Source organism: Argentina silus (assembly GCF_951799395.1).
Source record: "Argentina silus genome assembly, chromosome: 1".
NCBI lineage: Eukaryota > Metazoa > Chordata > Actinopteri > Argentiniformes > Argentinidae > Argentina > Argentina silus.
The window spans coordinates 34,805,499-34,825,628 of NC_139655.1; the positions used below are offsets into that span (position 1 = coordinate 34,805,499).

Here is a 20,130-nt window from a genome sequence, read left to right on the forward strand (position 1 = left end):
CGAGGAAAGGAAGCTACTTTTGACTAAAGAGAGTCAGGGGAGGCTGGTGCAGGTAGAAATCAGAGGACGTGATCATTGTAATGCATGGCACGGAATGAGGAATGGTATCAAACACGTGTGAGAAACGTAGAGTCACATGTTTGATTGCTTTTAGAGCAATGCATATTACGGCATATGTAATAGAATGGTGTGATGGGAAAAAAATAAATGGAAGGATGAAAGAGGAATGGATAGGGGGGTTTCCATTCTGCCAAATACACATCTCCTGGAGTCATATGCAGTGGAGTCACTTTACACTGAGTATTTTTAGCTGGGGGTGGGGGGGGGGGGTCTAGTCTGTCGAGTCTGGTACCCCATCTCTCTCTCTCTCTCTCTCTCTGCCCCCGCTTTCCCCCCTGAGCTGCCCACACCCACTCCCAGAGAGGTGGAGCCTCCGTGTTCTAGAGGTTCCGGGGGTGAGGCACTAGTCGCAGGGTGAGTTTGTCTGGCCGAGGTGTCTGCTGCCGCCCGCAGCCCCCATGATCCAGCTCCTCAGCCCTTCATGATCCAGCTCCTCAGCCCTTCCCTACACCTGCTGGTCTTCTGACTCTCCATCTCGAGAAACGACCTAGAGGCCAGAGGCTCCCCTCACCGAGTCTCTAACTAATAACTCTCCGTACAGAGAGGGTCAGTCACCTCCGCCTTTCTCCTGTGGATCCGAGACCAGGCGCTACATGACCGCCATGGCTGACAAACTGGATTTGGCTGAGGCCGGGGACGACTCTGTGACGATCATGGCACTGTTGGAGCGCGTGGCGGGGATCATCGACAACGTCCAGACGTGTCAGCAGCGTATGGAGGAGAGGCAGCTGGAGCTGGAGAACAACGTCAAGACCATCCAGGCGGACGTGGTGAAGCTGACCGTCGACCACGCGGCGACCAGCAGCACGGTCGACAAGCTGCTGGAGAAGACCCGGAAGGTCAGCTGTCACGTCAAGGACGTGCGCGTCCGAGTGGAGAACCAGAATATTCGGGTCAAGAAGGTAGAGGCCACTCAGGAGGAGCTGTTGTCCAAGAACAAGTTCAGAGTTGTTATCTACCAGGTGAGCACATGGTCCAGTCCATACTAATATGCAGTGTACGAGCGTGTGTGTGTGCGTGCAAATTAATCATCCTCTCCTCCGTCAGGAGATTGGATTTGAAAGGATCAGGTTGTCAGCGGTTGTAGTTAGATCTGGTCGTATATTGTTTCAAACCTATGATCTCTAGCTGAGATGTTTGCTGTGACAAAAAGCATTGAGACAGGAGGAATAAGAGCTTGTGTTACTGTAAAGTGTTTATACGAAGAGAGATCAGTGAGCTAGCAGAAATAAACCAAAGCATGGCCAGTTTTAGGGGGAATGGAACAGGCTCAATTTGACTTTGGCCTTCAGAACAAACAGCTGCAGGAGATCCCAACGATGACCTGATTATTTCAGGGCCTGGCTAGCTTTGACAGGACGCATGACAAACTGCCATCCAGTAAAAGGTTAGACGCTGCCCTCATGAATACTGAGCTATGTGGCTCGTAGCCAATGACAATAGGATTTGGGTTAAGCCTCCATGGCGGGAATTGGGGTCGAATTGAGCCGCCATTTTATTTGAGGAGAAGGGGAGGTCAAATGGCAGTTATTATTTGTACAGAACAACATGAAACTCTAAAATGCATCAATGAGCAATTCAAACAGGGTTAGTTGACTAACATCTAACCGCACAATATATTGTGCTAAAATGCATCAAAAAATATACTAGTCATTTCCTCTTATTTCACTGTACAGTGTCACAATGTGCCATATTTTCCACAATCTCTCCGGAGAGCAGGAGAGAGCTCTACACAGTTTCATGGTTCAAGGGAATTGCAGAAAGAGAGACATGCTGTGAAAAAGCAAATCAATCAATCAATCAATCAATAACAAACCTATTGGGCTGAGCATGATATGATGAGCATTGATAACAAACATGATAGCCAGGTTGATAACAAACATGATAGCCAGGTTGATAACAAACATGATAGCCAGGTTGACAACAAACATGATAGCCAGGTTGAGAACAAACATGATAGCCAGGTTGATAACAAACATGATAGCCAGCTTTAGGAGTTCAACAAGGTCTAGGCCGGTAGTTATCAAGCCTCTCAGAGAAGGAAACAGGTCATAAGTGCTAGAAAATTCAGAGAGTGACGCACATTTGGTCCTATTTTTAGGCATATGAATAAGTTATCTAGATTCTTTAGACAAAAAGTTCTCATAACGCAAGTGTTTAGGAGTCTTCAAGAGGCTATGAGTAGGCTATGAGTTACCAATAGATGGCTGCAAACATGGTGCATGCACATCACGGGATGTAGAGATGTTTTTAAAAAGATACTGGTTGAATAGAGTTGGCATCATTTTTATGATCATCCCATCTACGGGAAGGTCTTTTGCGCTCTCTGGGGAAATTAAAATCATTTTAGGCAACAGGGAAAATGCAGCAGTACAATAGCAATAATTTGGATCTATTACAGACAATCATTACCAGCGCAGTAACTCAAACATTCATTAATTACAGCACCAAACATCACCTAAAGGCTTTTTTTTATTGATTTCCCCAGCACTCAACATCAAATTATCCACAAACAATCTGCTTATGCATAGCGGTGTGTGTAACATAACCCCTTAAACTGTAATTAAGAAAATATAATAGGGTACAACTATTTTATTGTGATACCATGATTATTAGGCCTGTACCACAATAAATCCTAACAATTATTTACCCTCAAGTTGAACAAAAGGTGTTATCAATCATGCATTATGTTCATTTGTGTTATTGCTTTACTTTGGAGAGTGTTACTATGACTCCATTGGATATTCAATGTTTGGAACCTGATATATGGGAGAAAACGAAGGAACGTCAGCAAAATGTCCTTTGCGGTTCGACATACACTCACCGGCCACTTTATTAGGTACACCTGTTCAACTGCTCGTTAACGCAAATATCTAATGGTGTGGGGGATATTTTCTTGGCACACTTTGGGCCCCTTAGTACCAATTGAGCATCGTTTAAATGCCACACCCTACCTGAGAATTGTTGCTGACCAAGTCCATCCCTTTATGACCACAGTGTACCTATCTTCTGATGGCTACTTCCAGCAGGATAACGCGCCATGTCACAAAGCTCACATCATCTCAAACTGGTTTCTTGAACATGACAATGAGTTCACTGTACTCCAATGGCCTCCACAGTCACCAGATCTCAATCCAATAGAGCACCTTTGGGATGTGGTGGAACGGGAGATTCGCATCATGGATGTGCAGCCGACAAATCTGCAGCAATGATGCTATCATGTCAATATCAAAATCTCAAAGGAATGTTTCCAACGTCTTGTGGAATCAATGCCACAAAGAATTGAGGCTGTTTTGAGAGCAAAGGGAGGTCCAATCCGGTACTAGCAAGGTGTACCTAATAAAGTGGCTGGTGAGTGTATGGTGTAAAATCAAGAAGAAATTGGACTTGTTTGACTTCAAAATTGAACCCAACTAGAATTCAAGCAAGGCTAGACAAGAATAGGCGGGACAGTGTATCTGTGCAGTCTCAAGTTGGACAATGAAGTGCAATTCTGACGGCACGGCTTGAAAACATGGCAGTGACAACATGCCGGCTATTGAAATCCTCAATAAAAAGTCCTATGAATTCTCTTTGAATAATCACCACATAACACAGCTGAACATATATGATCAGCTGAACATATATGCCCAATCAAAAGATCTCTCAAATACCATAATGATTTATATCCTACCACTGTCCACACATCATATTGGGCTTTTCCTGATTCAGGTACACACTGTATGTGTCAAGAAATCATTCATGATTGGTCATGAAAAGTGCTTCCCACAATGAAGGCACTTCCTGCTTCATGCAGTCTGTGAGAAGTGACTTTGGGGCTTCACAGCGCCTCACTCTAAAAACCACCAGCCTCCACTGGTGTACTGGTGTATCAGGACTGATATTAATTGTACACTAGCCTGCTGCTTCCTTGCATGGTCTACTCTACTGTAAGTGAACAGGCCAGCTGACAGCAGGTCAGAGTTATTCTGAGAGGCAGTCTTGTCAGAAGACTCATCTCCTAATATAGAACCAGTATGTCAGAGGGTTAATAGGCCACTGACGGAGAGATACACGCACAGGGAGTAGAACATTAGTGATCAAGAGAACAGAAGGAACACATTGTCAATGTGCAATCATGTGCTGGAAAAACAAACACTTTAAACACACACACACACACACACACACACACACACACACACACACACACACACACACACACACAAGGGAAAACATACAAATATAGGGCTAAGGAATACATTGTAATAATTGTATTCTATTAAAAACAATAAACATGTTTGCTTGATTTGACGTGACAGTGGCTCAGCCTGTTAGTTCCATGAGCACACAGTGCTGTCATTTCACACATTCAAAGGTTTGGAAATGCCAGCGTTAATGTCAGGTGTCATATAGTGCTGAGGAGACCTTTCTTATGCAGCTCAACCAGGGCACCACAACCTCTTACACACTACCCAGCCAGCTAACCAAGCTAGGGTCGAGTTTGACAGTTACTGCTAGCTAACCAAGCTAGGGTCAAGTCTGACAGCTAACCAAGCTAGGGTCAAGTCTGACAGCTAACCAAGCTAGGGTCAGGTCTGACAGCTAACCAAGCTAGGGTCAGGTCTGACAGCTAACCAAGCTAGGGTCAAGTCTGACAGCTAACCAAGCTAGGGTCAGGTCTGACAGCTAACCAAGCTAGGGTCAGGTCTGACAGCTAACCAAGCTAGGGTCAAGTCTGACAGCTAACCAAGCTAGGGTCAAGTCTGACAGCTAACCAAGCTAGGGTCAGGTCTGACAGCTAACCAAGCTAGGGTCAGGTCTGACAGCTAACCAAGCTAGGGTCAGGTCTGACAGCTAACCAAGCTAGGGTCAAGTCTGACAGTTACAGCCAGCTAACCAAGCTAGGGTCAAGTCTGACAGTTACAGCCAGCTAACCAAGCTAGGGTCAAGTCTTGACAGTTACAGCCAGCTAACCAAGCTAGGGTCAGGTCTGACAGTTACAGCCAGCTAAGCAAGCTAGGGTCAAGTCTGACAGCTAATCAAGCTAGGGTCAGGTCTGAAAGTTAGCCCGGTTCTGCTTGGTTGGGAATTTACTATGATGGAACAGTGCAGCAACTCTTTGCCAGGGAAAACCTTTTTCGTTGTGAATGGAGCATAAATACAGTTTACTCCATTTCCTAATAAAATTACATTGGGTCACGCAGTTGCCTAACCAATAGTGTGTTATATTTATAGTTATAGTTATAATATTAAATAATGTTGCCTAACCAATAGTGATACTGCGCACAGTAAAACTGATACAGCAGCTTGGTGAAACTGAGACAGCTTGCTTCTTACGCGGTATAATAAAGTACCCAACACTATGCACTAGTGGTATGTTTAGCTTTCTGCGGCCTAACACTGAGCTACATAAACAGGTGTGTGTAGGCCTACAGTATTAATAGAGCACAAATCAAGGTTCCAGTTCACAGATCAACTTCTAGGTAACACTATTATTTACAGGTAGTGTACACTAATACATTTGAATTTACAGCATTTAGCATTTACTGGATTATTGAAAAATTCATAATGGCTTGTTGAAGTTATTATAAGCTATTATAATATAATATTATATATATTATAATATTATTATTATAACCAATTGCATAAAATTTTTTATCATTCAGTATATATAGGAGCGACACATGAATGTAGCAGTGTTTAAGTCCAAATTTAGTGTAGGAGACCTTCTCATGTTAAGATATGATGTTAAGAAGTGGTTTTTCTCTTGTGAAAATCTTTTGAAAGGATCAATGAGCTGAAGGCCCATGGAAGCATCTCCCATTCCTCAGTAACCTCCAGCAAGCAAGGGGACAGAGACATCCATGTGAACCTGTACACATCTGATACATGAACAAGATTAGATGAAACCAATAATCTCATCAACAGATTTACAATGTATTTGTTATGACATGTAAGTGTATCTACAAGAATGGTGCTAATAACTCAGGGGAACTTTTGAGTAATGTTGTAGAGCTTTTCATATCTAATGGTGGACATCTCTCAAACACTGTATATAGCAGCTAATTATATAAAGTGCATCTCATAGAATAATTAATAATAATAAAATAAAGTGTTCTCTTTTGAAATATCATCTGACTCTGTGTGTTCATGTACTATAAGGAAAACATATATCACACAATATTGGAAATCAATCCCTTCATTTTGAGATGCACAATTTATAAAATTCTCTGTTACACTTAATAACAATAATAACAACTGCTCATCTCCATTACAAAGCAATTGCAAAAAAACAACTCCATTATTGTGCAGCAACATGATGATACAATGTTGTTACTACAGGTGTTAATACTGTATGTTATTACACAGGTGTAGGAAGACGTTATCAGGTCGATAATCCCAGGTAGGGTATTTTGGGTTCAGATACCCATCATTTTTGTTTTACTGTCCTCTAACTATCTGAACCCTCTTCATCACAATGATTTATTTTCTTCTTGGAAATGTCATAACAAGCTGACATTTTCTTCTCAATAGTGTAATAGAGGTTGGTGGAGTAGGCTCCTACATCAAACTTCGTCACACTACCCAACATTCTAAACTGTGGTATGCAAACTGGACATTACTGTGTGTTAATACTTCTATTGCACATATTAAGGGGACTTCAGATACAGTTCTTCATTCATCATTACAGATAGGGCAGTGATACACAGTTGTTATTCAGAGGAAAATGGCATAATAAATCTATTAGGATTGATCTCCTCCAGGTTTTAGTGTGTCAGTGTTATGGTCCTTAATCCACAGTCTTCCTCCCTTTTCAGACTTGTTTTTATCTTGACTGTTTCGTTTGATGAACAGATCTTGCAGAAAGTGGCAGGAGGCTAGTCTCACTCGTCAGACTCTCCATTTGAGATTCTGGGTTCCGGGATTAGCAGGAGGCAGACTCACTGTGACAGTTTCTGTGTCTCCCTGTTGTGCTGTTGTGCTCAAGTTGTTCCTACGGTATTCATTCTGGTCTCTGCTCTCATTACAGGGAGACAACGAGGTCCCAGCTGTGGCGGCACCAAAGGAACCAAAGGAACCGAAAGAACCTAGAGCACCCAGTGCTGCCGAGGTGGAACCTGACAAGTTCGAGCTCCCACCAGAGTCAGATGAGGAGTACATGGTGGTGGAGGAGGCTGACTCAGCCTCCGCCGCTAAAGTGAAGAAGACGGGTCTCACGCGCATCGAGAGCTTCAAGGCCACATTCTCCCGTGAGAACATCTCCAAGACCAGGGAGAACCTGGGTACTAAAGTCAACAAGCTGGGCGAGCGTATTGTGACGGCAGAACGCAGGGAGAAGATCCGCCAGTCAGGGGAGAGGTTGAAGAAGTCTGGGGAGCGTCTGAAGGAGAACATCGCCAAGAACGTCCCGGCCAAACTGAACCTGAAGAAAGAGAGGACTGTAGCAGAGGGGCAGGAGGGGGCGGAGGGGGCCACCGAGGGGGCTGCCCCTGTCCCCCCACCCAAGGGCCGCAAGCCCAGCCCTGAAGTCACCTACACAGAGGTGACCGCGGAGGCTGCAGATGAGGGCAAGGGGGAGGAGTCAGAGGTCCCCATGTATGACATGAAGCAGCTCTCATAAACAGAGGTCAAATGTCAAAGAAAAGGGAAGAAGCACACACACGTGTTCTTTTTGAAGGACTGACCACTGAGACGGAGTGTTTTGTTGTTGTTGTTGTTGTTTTTCCAAAGGGAAGTTAGAGAAGAAATGACACAGTGAAACGGGCCAGTTAGAAATTCAAGCAGATGAGTTTGTTCTCCACACATTTAATGCTCGTGTGACATCATCTTTGTTTTGGGGATTCAAGGATTTACATAGGTAGCACAGGTGTTTTTTTGTTGATTTTTCTTGTTTACATTAAACATGGACTATGGAGTATACAAAACAAATAAACTGACAAGAATTGTGTGGGATTGGAACTTTTCTACTGATGTCAGCATATTTATGATGTAGCTGACATTATATTGTCTTCGTTTTGCATGTTGAAAAATTGAATATGGTATATTAGGACGACTCTATACAAGTGACGGAAGTTGTAATGTGGTTGTGGTATGTATGGTTGAATTAAGGTACTTTATTAAGTAAACATTTTGTACTGCAGCAATGGTAAGCATGTGTGATGAGTTTGACTCTGAATACTGTAAATGCAACCCCAAGGCATTGTAATTCATTGTTATTGAATAGACTTTCTTATGCAGAAATCAATCAGATGGTTTCTGAGTTAGATCTAGAAACAATGACAGCAGATTAAATATTGCTGACAAATTGTGTTATTTAAAAGCGAGGGTGAGGGAGAAAAAATGGATTTGCTGTATAAATGGCCAGTAGGAATAGACCAAGTACAGGCTTAGTGAGTGTTAGGCTCTCTATGAGGGAAACATCTGCAGATGTCTATTTATGCATATGCATGCTTAGCTCACCTAGTGCTGTGTAGCTACAGTACTGTAAGGTAACACCTGAAGCCATTCATACCAGGGAAGGCTGGTGGAGGGAGAAATCAGAGGACGGGCTCATTGTAATGCATGGAACGGAATCAGGAATGGTACCAAACACATGTGGTTTGTCTAACAGTTGGTTGCTCCAATAGAGTGAGTGATTTTGCATGACTGTAGGTATATTTAGAGAGAAGGTATTTTGAGTGTAGTTTATTTATGGGTATTTATGTCACTTTGCGTGTCGATTCAACTTAAATCTCCTCTACTGTCAGAGAGAGGTAGCACACTGTGTCCTGCATGTTACTTTATGATACTCTTCTATGATTAGTTGTAGATATTGGAACTATTCATTGAACACCATTCTTTCCTCTTGATTAAAAAGGTCTGTACAAAAGGGACAGTATCACACTTGAATTATACATTCATTTTTCTTACACATGCAATATATCAATACTGAACTGACGTTATTGGGATTACGTCTAACAGAAGCTTTCATAATACTGTCATAACAGGTTATGACAATCAGACTAGAACAGTAAAAAAGTTATATATTGTCTCATTACTGTTATTGTAATGTAAGTATGATACTCTAATAAAAACTTTTTCACAGGGTTTTCAGTGAACAGAATGTTGATTGCATTTGTTATGATGTGACCTTATTGATATGAATAACAGGTAGACTATGACTATGATCCACCTTCCCCCAGCCCCCTACACACACACACACACACACTCATTTGCAGTCACAGAGCAGCGCCACCCCCCGTAGTGTCCAGTGGTCTGGTATTTGGATGGTGCGCAGCAGCAGAGAGAAGATGTAGGTCAGGTCGGTGCGTCTGGGTTTCTTGTACACAGGGCAGGGGTACAGGCTCACGCCCTGCGTTTGGCGTTTGGCATCTGCCGCCATTGTGCTGATGGCGTACACATGGACCACAGGTAGAGGGGTGAAGAGGACCTGAAGGAACACAGCAAGGCTCAGTCCCAAAACAACCCCTAACCTCTCTCAGGGCCAGAATATCAAGTTAGTTCAGTCAGCTAAAGGATGGCACTTTGCTCTATATCTGTGTAACAACACTGTAATTACTGTAATAACTTTTCTATTGATGTTACATTAAGTAATTTATGAAGTGAACTAAAGTGGAGCAAGGTAAGAACCATCCCTATGGCACTTGTGAGTACAAAACATCTAAACAAGATGAATACGTAATATGAATACGTAATCACATAAATAAATCATTCATCATAAATATATATCATTATTCTGGTTGAAAAAGAGAGGTTGAAAGGTCTGCTGACCTTTGGTGGTGACTCGGAAAGTTTGACGTTCCTGCGGTCCCAGCCCGCCCCGTCCAGGAAAAGTCCATAGATGTAGACCCCGCCCATGTCATCAGGCGGGGGGGCTGTGACGTCCTCCCTCATCATCCTGGTGACGTCGTTGTGCAGGACGACCGTGTCCAGCGCCCAGCCCTTAGACACGTTCATCCGTGTGGTCTCTTGTCTCATGGCTGTCAGAAAACCCTGGGGGACAAACATACACACAATGGCTTTGTGTCCCACCCCTGTGTTAAACTCTTAAACTCCATGCCCTATTTGACTCATTTCCGCTTAAAAACCAGACCCAAACTAAACTGCTTATAACATGATCAGATACAAAAGCAGGATGCCATTTGATAGGTGACATCTTGAAGTTTTGTGTGGATGTGCTCAGATCATAGTTCAGAATAAAGAGATAAAGTAAACAATAATCCAATTGACAATCAAATGAAACCAGAATATGGGCCCAATTATGGGCCCGTGGAGCTTTTGAGCGTTTTGAACACTTTTTTCAAACATAAGAATGACATCAACCAAAGACACCACCTCTGATCTGCCTGCCCACCTGTGGGTTGAAGAAGCCAGTCAGCCAGAACTGACAGGGTCGTCCAGAGAAGATCCAACTGTGGAACTGGAGGTTCCTCTCCAGCAGCTCAGTGTACCAGAACCCCAGTGTAGCCGACTCCCAGCTGATCCTCTGCCACAGTCGGGGGATCCGGGCGTCGTACATGTTGTCTAGAGCGTCCCGCAGGTCCTCTGACATGATGATCGTACCTGAAGATGGATGAGGGGGGGTGGGGAGTTGAGGGAGGTCAGAGTTCAAACAGGGATCTACAGTATCTATCTGTATTTGCAACCACTGTGTACAGTGCATTGATTCAGTAATGTGGACATTATGTGATGGAGAACTCTTTGGAGAGACTGACCATCGATGGCAAGTTTCAGATCAGTGAGCGTGCTGCGTACAGAGAAGATGATTCGCTGCATGCGGTCGATCTCCTGGCGCAGGAAGATGTTCATTGGCTGGAAGAGACCCATCTTCTGAAGGTGAACTCTGACCTGAAAGCCACAATAGAAGAGACCATGATATTGTGCATCAAAACAGAGACAATAGCAAATTAAATGTCAAAGCTGTACACTACAATACAAAACCACTGTAGTACATTCATACTGTACGCCTGTTGTTGGGTCTTTCGATTGTTTACCTCGTGAGGTACATAGTCAGGTGGTAGTTTCTCCAGCATCTCATTGGCTAGTCTCTGTACCGCAGCCTCTCTGGTCTCCCCTGCCCCACCCCCGCTGTCCTTCGGTTGGATGTTGATGATGGTACTCAGCGTCTCATTGGCCAGGTTGGTCTGGTAGGTGATGTCAGCATTGGGGTGGAGGCCAAACACCTGTTTGACAGCCGAACATTGAATGAGTGAATGAATGATTGAATGACTACATACAGTAAGTATATTATATTAATGAATATATGAATGAATTAATGAATACATACAGTATATATACTGTATGATATGAATGAATATATAAATGATTGAATAAAATCATGGACTCATTTCCACTCATCAGCTGCTTGTTCTGAATAAAGCCAAAGAAACCAGTAACACCTTGTACACCTTGTCCTACCTCAGGTGAGTCGACCAGTGGCAGAGTGTCTATATGCAGCAGGTATTCCTGTACACTCTTGGCCTTGGGGATGGTGTAGCCCTTGTAGAAGCAGAACTTGTCAGCAAATGTGTTCTCACTGAACCACACGCATGTGAACGTGTTGAGAAGATGTTTGTCCAAATCGTCTGTGACACGGCCCCCATACTGGACCTTAAAGTTGAAGTGAAAGATACATTTGAATTCTTGACATTAAAAGGAGACCGCATGTGCTTATGATAAGTCTTATTATGACACACCCAAGTCTTATGTAGGTAATGTTTAGTTGGATTAGACAGTACCTCCCCTAGCATGTAGCGCAGGCAGCTCCAGTTGACCCCCCTCTTCACGTCCAGGTCATCCAGGTGGTTCTGGACAAACTGCATACTGGAGGTGAAGTCAGCCTGGTTGAACTCATATGGGATGTTCCAGCCCAGAGGACCAAACTTACGCCTCTCCTGATAGCAACAACAAGACAACAAGACAACAAGACAACAAACAAGATAGCTCACACCTCTCCTGATAGCAACAAGACAACAAACAAGATAGCTCACACCTCTCCTGATAGCAACAACAAGACAACAAGACAACAAACAAGATAGCTCACACCTCTCCTGATAGCAACAAGACAACAAACAAGATAGCTCACACCTCTCCTGATAGCAACAACAAGACAACAAGACAACAAACAAGATAACTCACACCTCTCCTGATAGCAACAACAAGACAACAAGACAACAAACAAGATAGCTTACGCCTCTCCTGATAGCAACAACAACATAACATGGGGATGAGAGTGGAGTAAAACAATTACTGTAGGTAAACTGTTTTTTAGTTTTTTTTGCCCAACCACTACCACCCTTATCGAAAGTACCAAACTAATTTGTTTGCTTTATTCATTTTAACAGTTATTACAAACATATTTTATCTACTAGGTACTTTTTAAACTTAGTTTTCAGGTTCCAATTGGTTTGGACTGGGATATGGGGTAAGATGGGGTCGGATGAGTATAAGATAGTGTTTCAGGACATTGGTATATAAGTGTTGCAGCCAAACCTGTACAGTAGTATGTAGAAAGGCCACAGCATAGAGCAATGGCTTCCACTGTGGCAGGTTGGTGATCTCCAGCTGTTCCTGAGTCACACTGTTGTATGTCCTCTTTAACCCGGCCTTCATACCTGCATACAGGTCAGCACACACAATTATACTCAAATGAATGTGAGGGAGATGTCTGCTAACGTTTAAACGTCAATGTAGTAAACAAACATGATGTTTAAAGAAGTTTGAACATATTGATATGAATGTGAAGAAGATAGATAGTAAAAGTATTGTTTGACGTACCCTGAGGAGGCTCATTGGTGAACTTGATAGCAGACTGCAGGAAATTGATGGGGAACTTGGGATGACCCTCCGTGGTTAGCCACACCCTGAAGCCCTCGTGGACGTCTATCGCCGTGGTGACGGACTCCAGTAGCTCATCCAGGAAGTCGAGTCCCAGGTGGCAGTTCTGAAGGAGGAGCCAGCCCCCGTCAGTCATGCTGTGAGCCAACAGCCTGCGAGCGTGGACCTCCTGGCCCTGCCCCATGGAGATGGCCCTGCATGGCGCCCCCTACAGGGACAGAGACACCCAGCACCTTGTTACATAAGACTCTATAAACACGATTAAGACTGACCTGCATCATATAATGGATGTTTCTGACTGCAGCGTATCCACAGAACTATGCCAAAAGGAACTGTGTGTAGAGCATATTGGAGATGAAAATCATTCTAGGATTTGCAACAATTTGCTTTCTGCTCTGCATAAAAGCAGATCATTTAAAACGTAATGGTTCATATTATATGACATTTAGCTGACACCGTTATCCAAAGATTACATTGCAGTGAGTGCATATATTTTTCAGTATACATGGTCCCAGCAGGAACCCACAACCTAAGCGTTGTTAGCGCCACGCTCTACCAACTGAGCCACAGAGGACTGCCACCTCATGATTACGATCTCATGACACTCAGAAGAGAGTCACCTTGGCTTTGGCGAGCCGCTCGATGTTCTCGGTGGGGTCTGAGCCCATAGACAGGAAACAGACCATGGGCGTCCTTTTGTCGCTCTCCGCCCACATGACCTCCATGTCCAGGATGACTCCCTCTGTGTACGCACCCCCCAGGGACTCAGAGATGTAGTGACGCGCCTGTAACACACAACCACAGAGGTTCACCAGGGCCTGAGAGTGAAACCTGTCATACTACTGAAACATAAACATGTCTAAATAGATTTTTGTAGGTAGGTTTTGGGTATGATGATAAAAAAAAATAAAAAAGAATGTATCCCTTATTTTACTCGGTAAGTTGACTGAGAACATGTTCTCTTTTACAGCAACGACCTGGGGTTGAGTTGCAGGGGAGAGGAGAGGGGATGAATGAGGCAACTGAAAGCAGGGGATGATTAGATGGCCATGATAGTATGAGGGCCTGATTGGGAATTTAGCCAGGACACCGGCATTAACACGCCTACTCTTCCGATAAGTGTCATGAGATCTTTAACGACTCGGGAGACGGGACCTTGGTTTAACGTCTCATTTAAAGGATACAGAAGAGATGAGTAGATCACCTCATACGGTTGAGAAATCTGAAGTGAGGAAACTGTGTGTGTGTGTGTGTGTGTGTGTGTGTGTGTGTGTGTGTGTGCGTGTGTGTGTGTGCGTGTGTGTGTGTGCGTGCATGTGTGTGTGTGTGTGTGTGTGTGCGTGTGTGTGTGTGTGTGTGTGTGCGTGTGTGCATGTTTGGGTGTGTGGGTGTAAGAACAGATGGCGGTAAAATCATGAAATAAAAAAGGTTACCTGTTATCAAATTCTTATCAAATCTATTCATGATTGTTCACTGTTGAAACAGCTGCTGTAATTGTTGATATAGCTGTGTATTTCAACATCAAACCCCTTAGCTCTTTGCTGTTTCTTCATACAAATGAAACTTGGCTGCCTGTCAGAAGCTTTGGGGCCCTGTGAGGCATTAAGGTTAGTCGAGCGTGGCGATGGTTTGGGGAGCAGCAGACGTAATGGAACTAGACATCTCTGAACAGATATGGTAGAGTCCAACTGGTTATCTCAACGTGTGGCTGTCAGCTGTTCAGGTTCATTTCAGGGGAGCTTTTTATAGCCCCCTGTCTGAAAGGAGAGATGCTTGTCTATGACGCTATGCATTCACAAATGATTACACACCTGTGCCTTTCTCTCTCCCTGGTTACCGCAGTTTATGGCGTAAATGAGCCTTTCTAAATGATCAGCAAGCAGATTAATTTGGATTTGAATTTAGATGGTTCCTGATCAGCATAGTGTGTTTCTGCCAGAGCGGTCGTGTCTGGGTTCAGAATGGAGGATTAAAAAGGTCTGTGGGGGAAAAAAAGGTTCATTTTTGTATTATTTTTATTATTATTATTATTATCCCACTTAGACCATGATCTTCTTTCCAGGGGAGCCCTGCTTACATTATAATAATTATAATATAATGAATACATTACATTAAATTACATTGCATTACATTACATTGCATTACATTAACCTACGACAAACAATATATTACATTAAATTACAATACTGTGCAGTAGCCTACATTCCAAACAATTACACACAATTAACGCAATATAATCGATTGAGGCACATTCACTCCTCAGATGACAGATCCTTTATCACGGTCTTTAACAGATAATCACAAGAGAATCTAGTTGGAGTTTTGAAGGTTATTCCAGGTATTCAGGGGACAAAAACTAAAGGCCTTACCCTGGATTTACCCAGCTCAGATGAAACACGTGGAAATAATTTTGGTGCTGCCAACCCACCTGATGGTGCTACTGTACTAACCCACCTGATGGTGCTACTGTACTAACCCACCTGATGGTGCTACTGTACTAACCCACCTGATGGTGCTACTGTACTAACCCACCTGATGGTGCTACTAACCCACCTGATGGTGCTACTAACCAACCTGATGGTGCTACTGTACTAACCCACTTGATGGTGCTACTGTACTAACCCACCTGATGGTGCTACTGTACTAACCCACTTGATGGTGCTACTAACCCACCTGATGGTGCTACTAACCCACCTGATGGTGCTACTGTACTAACCCACTTGATGGTGCTACTGTACTAACCCACCTGATGGTGCTACTGTACTAACCCACTTGATGGTGCTACTAACCCACCTGATGGTGCTACTAACCCACCTGATGGTGCTACTGTACTAACCCACTTGATGGTGCTACTGTACTAACCCACTTGAGGGTGCTACTAACCCACCTGATGGTGCTACTAACCCACCTGTGCAATGGTGCGGTCAGGGCACCAGCTGCGGATCAACAGCAGCTTCCGGAAGGTGTCCAGCATGCTGTCATACCCATCAGGCACTGGGGCGTCCTCAGGGGCGGGCTGGTCGAACCAGGCTCTCCAAGAACGCTCATTGTGGCTCACCTGGACAACGTTTTACGTTTGAAATAATCAGTGCGAGGTTTTTATACAATGCTCCATCAAGGCCATGCATACATACAGATACCGTAAATGAATGAACTGAATGAATAGATAAATGTGTTGTAAAACTATTATGTATATATTAATGTGACCTGGATGAGGAGCTGGGTGAAGGGGGGCAGGCTGGACAAATGGACCAGGTTTAACCAGGTCATGTCCAGGATCCAACGCCGGGGCTTCGGCTCGACTGAGTTCAGGTCCAGAGACGCACCGCCTGGGGTAACAACATACATGATGCATTTAAAGGTTCATTCCGGAAGTTTCATTTAGAATTGACCTTGAAGAATCCAAATGTTGGAAGGAGTAATCATTATCTAGCTACCCTTGTAACAACAAGTCAGTTCTTAAAGTCTGTATAGAGTAGGGGGGGTTGAGAAATGGAGGGTAAATGAGTCTGTTACAGACAGAAATATTATTATATTACTAGATTTCCAGTACAGGACATTGATTGATAAACACTGAACATAGAATCAAATCGAATAGAATAGAATAGAGTAGAATAGACTATATGCTAGACAGGCATAACAGTCGTTCCAATCTTCCTGACAGTCAGTGAACTTCTCCCAACAAAGTCGCAGTGAACAAGTGCACACATCAGGAAGTGGGATAACGAATCTGACTGCAGTCGTAGTGCCACTGATAGCTGAGTGAATGAGTGAGTGAGGGGATTTGGCCACCAAAATAGCTGTGGAACCAGTCAGCAGAGGGGTGAAAGCTGAACCGGGGCTGAGATATCCAGTTACCCCCCCTGCTGGGTGGGCTAAGTGCCATCAGTAATCCTATGAGATCACTACCCTACTGGGGTGAGAGGAGAGGAGGAATGGGTGTCATTACTGACTGTCAATAGCTGCCTAAACTAATTTATGATAGATAGAATAGATTGATAGATTGACAGACAGACGGACAGACAGATACATAGATAGAGAGATAACCTTTGATAAAGGTCTGGAATTCGTTGTGTGAGATGTTCCTAGCCTGCAGGTCTATCTTCAGAGCCAGAAGCAGAGTGAAGAGGAACTTGTGGTCCTCGTACAGGCCGCGTGCCGTGTAGCGGAACACCTGATAGGTCAGAAACTCAATGATGTTTCTGATGCGTTTGGAGGTGATCTGGGACTTGGTGGAGCGTTCCATAGAGGAATCAAAGATTCCAAGGAACTGCCGTAGCGAGGTTTGGTACATGATGTTGACGAGGCTCATCTCCACTATGAGGAAGTAGAGGATACTGCCCCTGGTGGCGACAGGGCGGTACTCCTCCCTGGCATGGTTGATCTTCACCTCTGTCTCTGCAGCCACTGTCAGCTTCTCACTCACCTGGTTCAAGTTCAATTGAAAATGTATGAAACCCTGAATACTGTCAACACACGCACGCACACATGCACACACACAAACACACACACACACACATCTTGCTGTTCATGGGTCATACATAATACCTGGTATTCAATGTCTCTCAGTACGTATGGTCCAAGATAGATGGCATCTCTCTCTCTCTCTCTCTCTCTCTCTCACACACACACACACACACACACACACACACACACACACACACACACACACACTACGCACACATACACAGATTCCCCCATACCTCCTCAGCTGTGGTCTTAGTGACCCTGAGGACCTCTATAAGGGACTCGTCCTCCACCAGTGAGCCCTCAGTGCTGGTCAGACGGTACAGCAGGTTGTCCTCTAGCTCCTGCATCTTCCTCTTGTTAGAGGTCACCTCCTCCAGCAGCTTCACACGCTCCGACTCCAGCTCCTAGAGAGGGTGTTTGATATCCTTATTCCGTTCCATGCATTACAATGAGCCGGTCCTCCGATTTCTACGTCCACCAGCCTCCACTGTTATGTTTGTACTGTAAGTGTGAGAAGTAATCCTACTGTATATGCATGTAACCTTAGCATCAGACCTGCTTGTTGAGGGTGACCAGTGCTATTGGTACCTGCTTCTCTATGAGGATGACCCGTCCCAGTAGCTGGTCCTCCAGACCTTTTAGAGTGACCGTGAAGTCGACCACGGCGGTCTTGGCGCTGACCTCAGGGCTGTAGGCAGGGTTCGCCAACTTGGTGGTGAGGTAGAGGGTAAAACCCTTCATCACATCGACCTCCTTGTCTCCCACCTTCACCTGTAGGATTTATTCTAAATTGTATATGGCTGTCTCTGTTGTAAAACACACACACATTGTGTGTCATGTCAACACACCACATTCCCAATACAGCACATCATGTCATCTGTTGTTTTATACTTTATAAGTGGATCCAGACTTGATGACGTTCTTCTCCAGGATATTGTCCAGAGCAGGGTCCAGCTCTTCCCCGATGTCCTCCAGCAGCAGGGGGCGTCCTAGAGACAGGCAGTCCTCCAGGTGGGAGCGAAAGTACTTGTGGTTCAGAGATGTCACCTGGGGTAAAGACAGGTATTGGTGGTAATAACAACTGCCAGAAACAGAGATCACGGCCGGCCAGGTTGTAGATACACAGATTTGAATTCACAAGCTCATCCAATGGAGTCTAAGCTCAAGATTTTACTTAATTATGTGCTAAATGACCTTTTATGTATCTCTCTCTCGCTCTTTCTCACTCTTTCTCCTTCTCTTTCCGTCACTCACTCCTTACCTGTAACTCTCTGTCCTTCTCGCGGTTCTTGATCCAGATCTTTCCCTGTCCCTGTGGGTCTATCAGGAGTGGGTAGCGCGATGCCTTAGTCACGATGATTCCGTTCTGGATGGATAGGTCATCGTTGGGTAGACCCTGCAGGTTCCATTCTCCTACTGTGGTGTTGTCTACCAGCATAGTGATCACGTTCACATCCTGCAGAAGGCAAGGCAAACACGGTCCATACTAGTAACCACGTCACCAGTGTAGTTACTATGTAATGACTCAGTTATTACAACCATATAGGGAATGTAGAGCCACAAAGTTAGATAGACATTGATTTCTCCATTATTATCACATAATGACACTATTTGATACCATACCATTCCGTTCCATGCATTACAATGAGCCTGTCCTCCGATTTCTACCTCCACCAGCCTTCCCTGCCTTATATCTACTATATGTATATCTGGATGATGATGCCGAGGGTATAGCAGAGTCTTACATCACTGTAAGGGATACGGTTGCTGCTCATCTCTTTCCTCCACAGCTGCAGCAGCAGGTTGCGGTACTCCTGGTTGAAGGGACCAGCGTAGGAGAGGAACCCTGTGGCCAGCAGCACATCTCCTATCAGGTGGATGATCTGGCTCTGGAACATGGCGCTGCTCTCTGTCCAACGGACCTGAGGAGACAAACACAAGACCTCTGTCTGTGTCAGATGACACTGGACACAGTAGGTGAAAAGCCTACCCAATGGCATGACGTCTCACTGCCGGGTCTCCCTTGAAAATGAAAATGTTATTTCGTTGGAAGAGAATAACGCTGATGCTCTGGTCACTACGGTGATGACAAAGACACGGTATAGAGATTGTCTGATGTAGACATGCATTCTGGTCAAAGCGATTTCTGATAAAGCCCACCTTTTCCCCTCCCAGACCGCCGATGAGCGCTGTGGCGTTAGCCATTTTGCGTCGGCAGGCCTGGGCATCGTCCAGAAGTTCCTGTTTCTCCCTCATGGCGGCGTCGTAGAGCGCCTGCACCTCATCCAGCTCCTTCTGCTTCGCATCCAACTGCTCCTGAGCGCTGGCTAGCTCCCCCTGGGCCACGACTAGACGCGCCTCCTGTAGGGTCAGGTTGGCCTAGGAGGGAAAGAGGAGGACGGTAGGGTCAGGGTGGTCTAGTGGGGGATGGTAGGGTCAAGTTGGGGGACGGTAGGGTCAGGTTGGGGCACGGTAGGGTCAGGTTGGTCTAGTGGGGGATGGTAGGGTCAAGTTGGGGGACGGTAGGGTCAGGTTGGGGGACGGTAGGGTCAGGTTGGTCTAGGAGGGAAAGAGGGGGACGGTAGGGTCAGAGTGGTCTAGTGGGGGATGGTAGGGTCAAGTTGGGGGACGGTAGGGTAAGGTTGGGGGACGGTAGGGTCAGGTTGGGGGACGGTAGGGTCAGGTTGGTCTAGGAGAGAGTGGGGGACGGTAGATGTATGAAAA

The 20,130-nt window shown here is 44.8% G+C and overlaps 2 protein-coding genes across 2 annotated transcripts in view; one reads left to right on the forward strand and one right to left on the reverse strand.

Annotated features, from left to right (window-relative positions):
• Positions 1–440: 440 nt before the first annotated feature.
• On the forward strand, positions 441–9,202 carry cavin4b (caveolae associated protein 4b). Its single transcript, XM_083667760.1, has 2 exons — positions 441–1,082; positions 7,130–9,202. The coding sequence occupies exons 1-2, from the start codon at positions 714–716 to the stop codon at positions 7,718–7,720; spliced, it is 960 nt and encodes a 319-aa protein (XP_083523886.1). The 5' UTR covers positions 441–713; the 3' UTR covers positions 7,721–9,202.
• Positions 9,203–9,209: 7 nt separating this feature from the next.
• dnah5l (dynein, axonemal, heavy chain 5 like) overlaps positions 9,210–20,130 on the reverse strand; it is a gene marked incomplete at its 5' end in the record, with an annotated part of 37,770 nt that continues 26,849 nt past the window's right edge. The window contains 19 exons of the mRNA XM_083689404.1: positions 9,210–9,529; positions 9,871–10,092; positions 10,454–10,662; positions 10,815–10,947; positions 11,094–11,282; positions 11,518–11,709; positions 11,838–11,993; positions 12,592–12,713; positions 12,877–13,144; positions 13,557–13,721; positions 15,845–15,994; positions 16,144–16,265; positions 16,984–17,362; positions 17,640–17,810; positions 17,995–18,177; positions 18,298–18,453; positions 18,668–18,862; positions 19,152–19,328; positions 19,567–19,785. Of these exons, the coding sequence (XP_083545530.1) occupies positions 9,308–9,529; positions 9,871–10,092; positions 10,454–10,662; positions 10,815–10,947; positions 11,094–11,282; positions 11,518–11,709; positions 11,838–11,993; positions 12,592–12,713; positions 12,877–13,144; positions 13,557–13,721; positions 15,845–15,994; positions 16,144–16,265; positions 16,984–17,362; positions 17,640–17,810; positions 17,995–18,177; positions 18,298–18,453; positions 18,668–18,862; positions 19,152–19,328; positions 19,567–19,785 (3,630 nt within the window). The 3' untranslated portion in view covers positions 9,210–9,307. The remainder of the gene's footprint in view (positions 9,530–9,870; positions 10,093–10,453; positions 10,663–10,814; positions 10,948–11,093; positions 11,283–11,517; positions 11,710–11,837; positions 11,994–12,591; positions 12,714–12,876; positions 13,145–13,556; positions 13,722–15,844; positions 15,995–16,143; positions 16,266–16,983; positions 17,363–17,639; positions 17,811–17,994; positions 18,178–18,297; positions 18,454–18,667; positions 18,863–19,151; positions 19,329–19,566; positions 19,786–20,130) is intronic.

Coding starts and splice junctions, on each gene's coding strand:
- cavin4b (XM_083667760.1), top strand. CDS start 714: ATGACCGCCATGGCTGACAAACTGGATTTGGCTGAGGCCGGGGACGAC. Junction 1,083..7,129: donor TCAGAGTTGTTATCTACCAG/GTGAGCACATGG, acceptor CTCTCATTACAG/GGAGACAACGAGGTCCCAGC.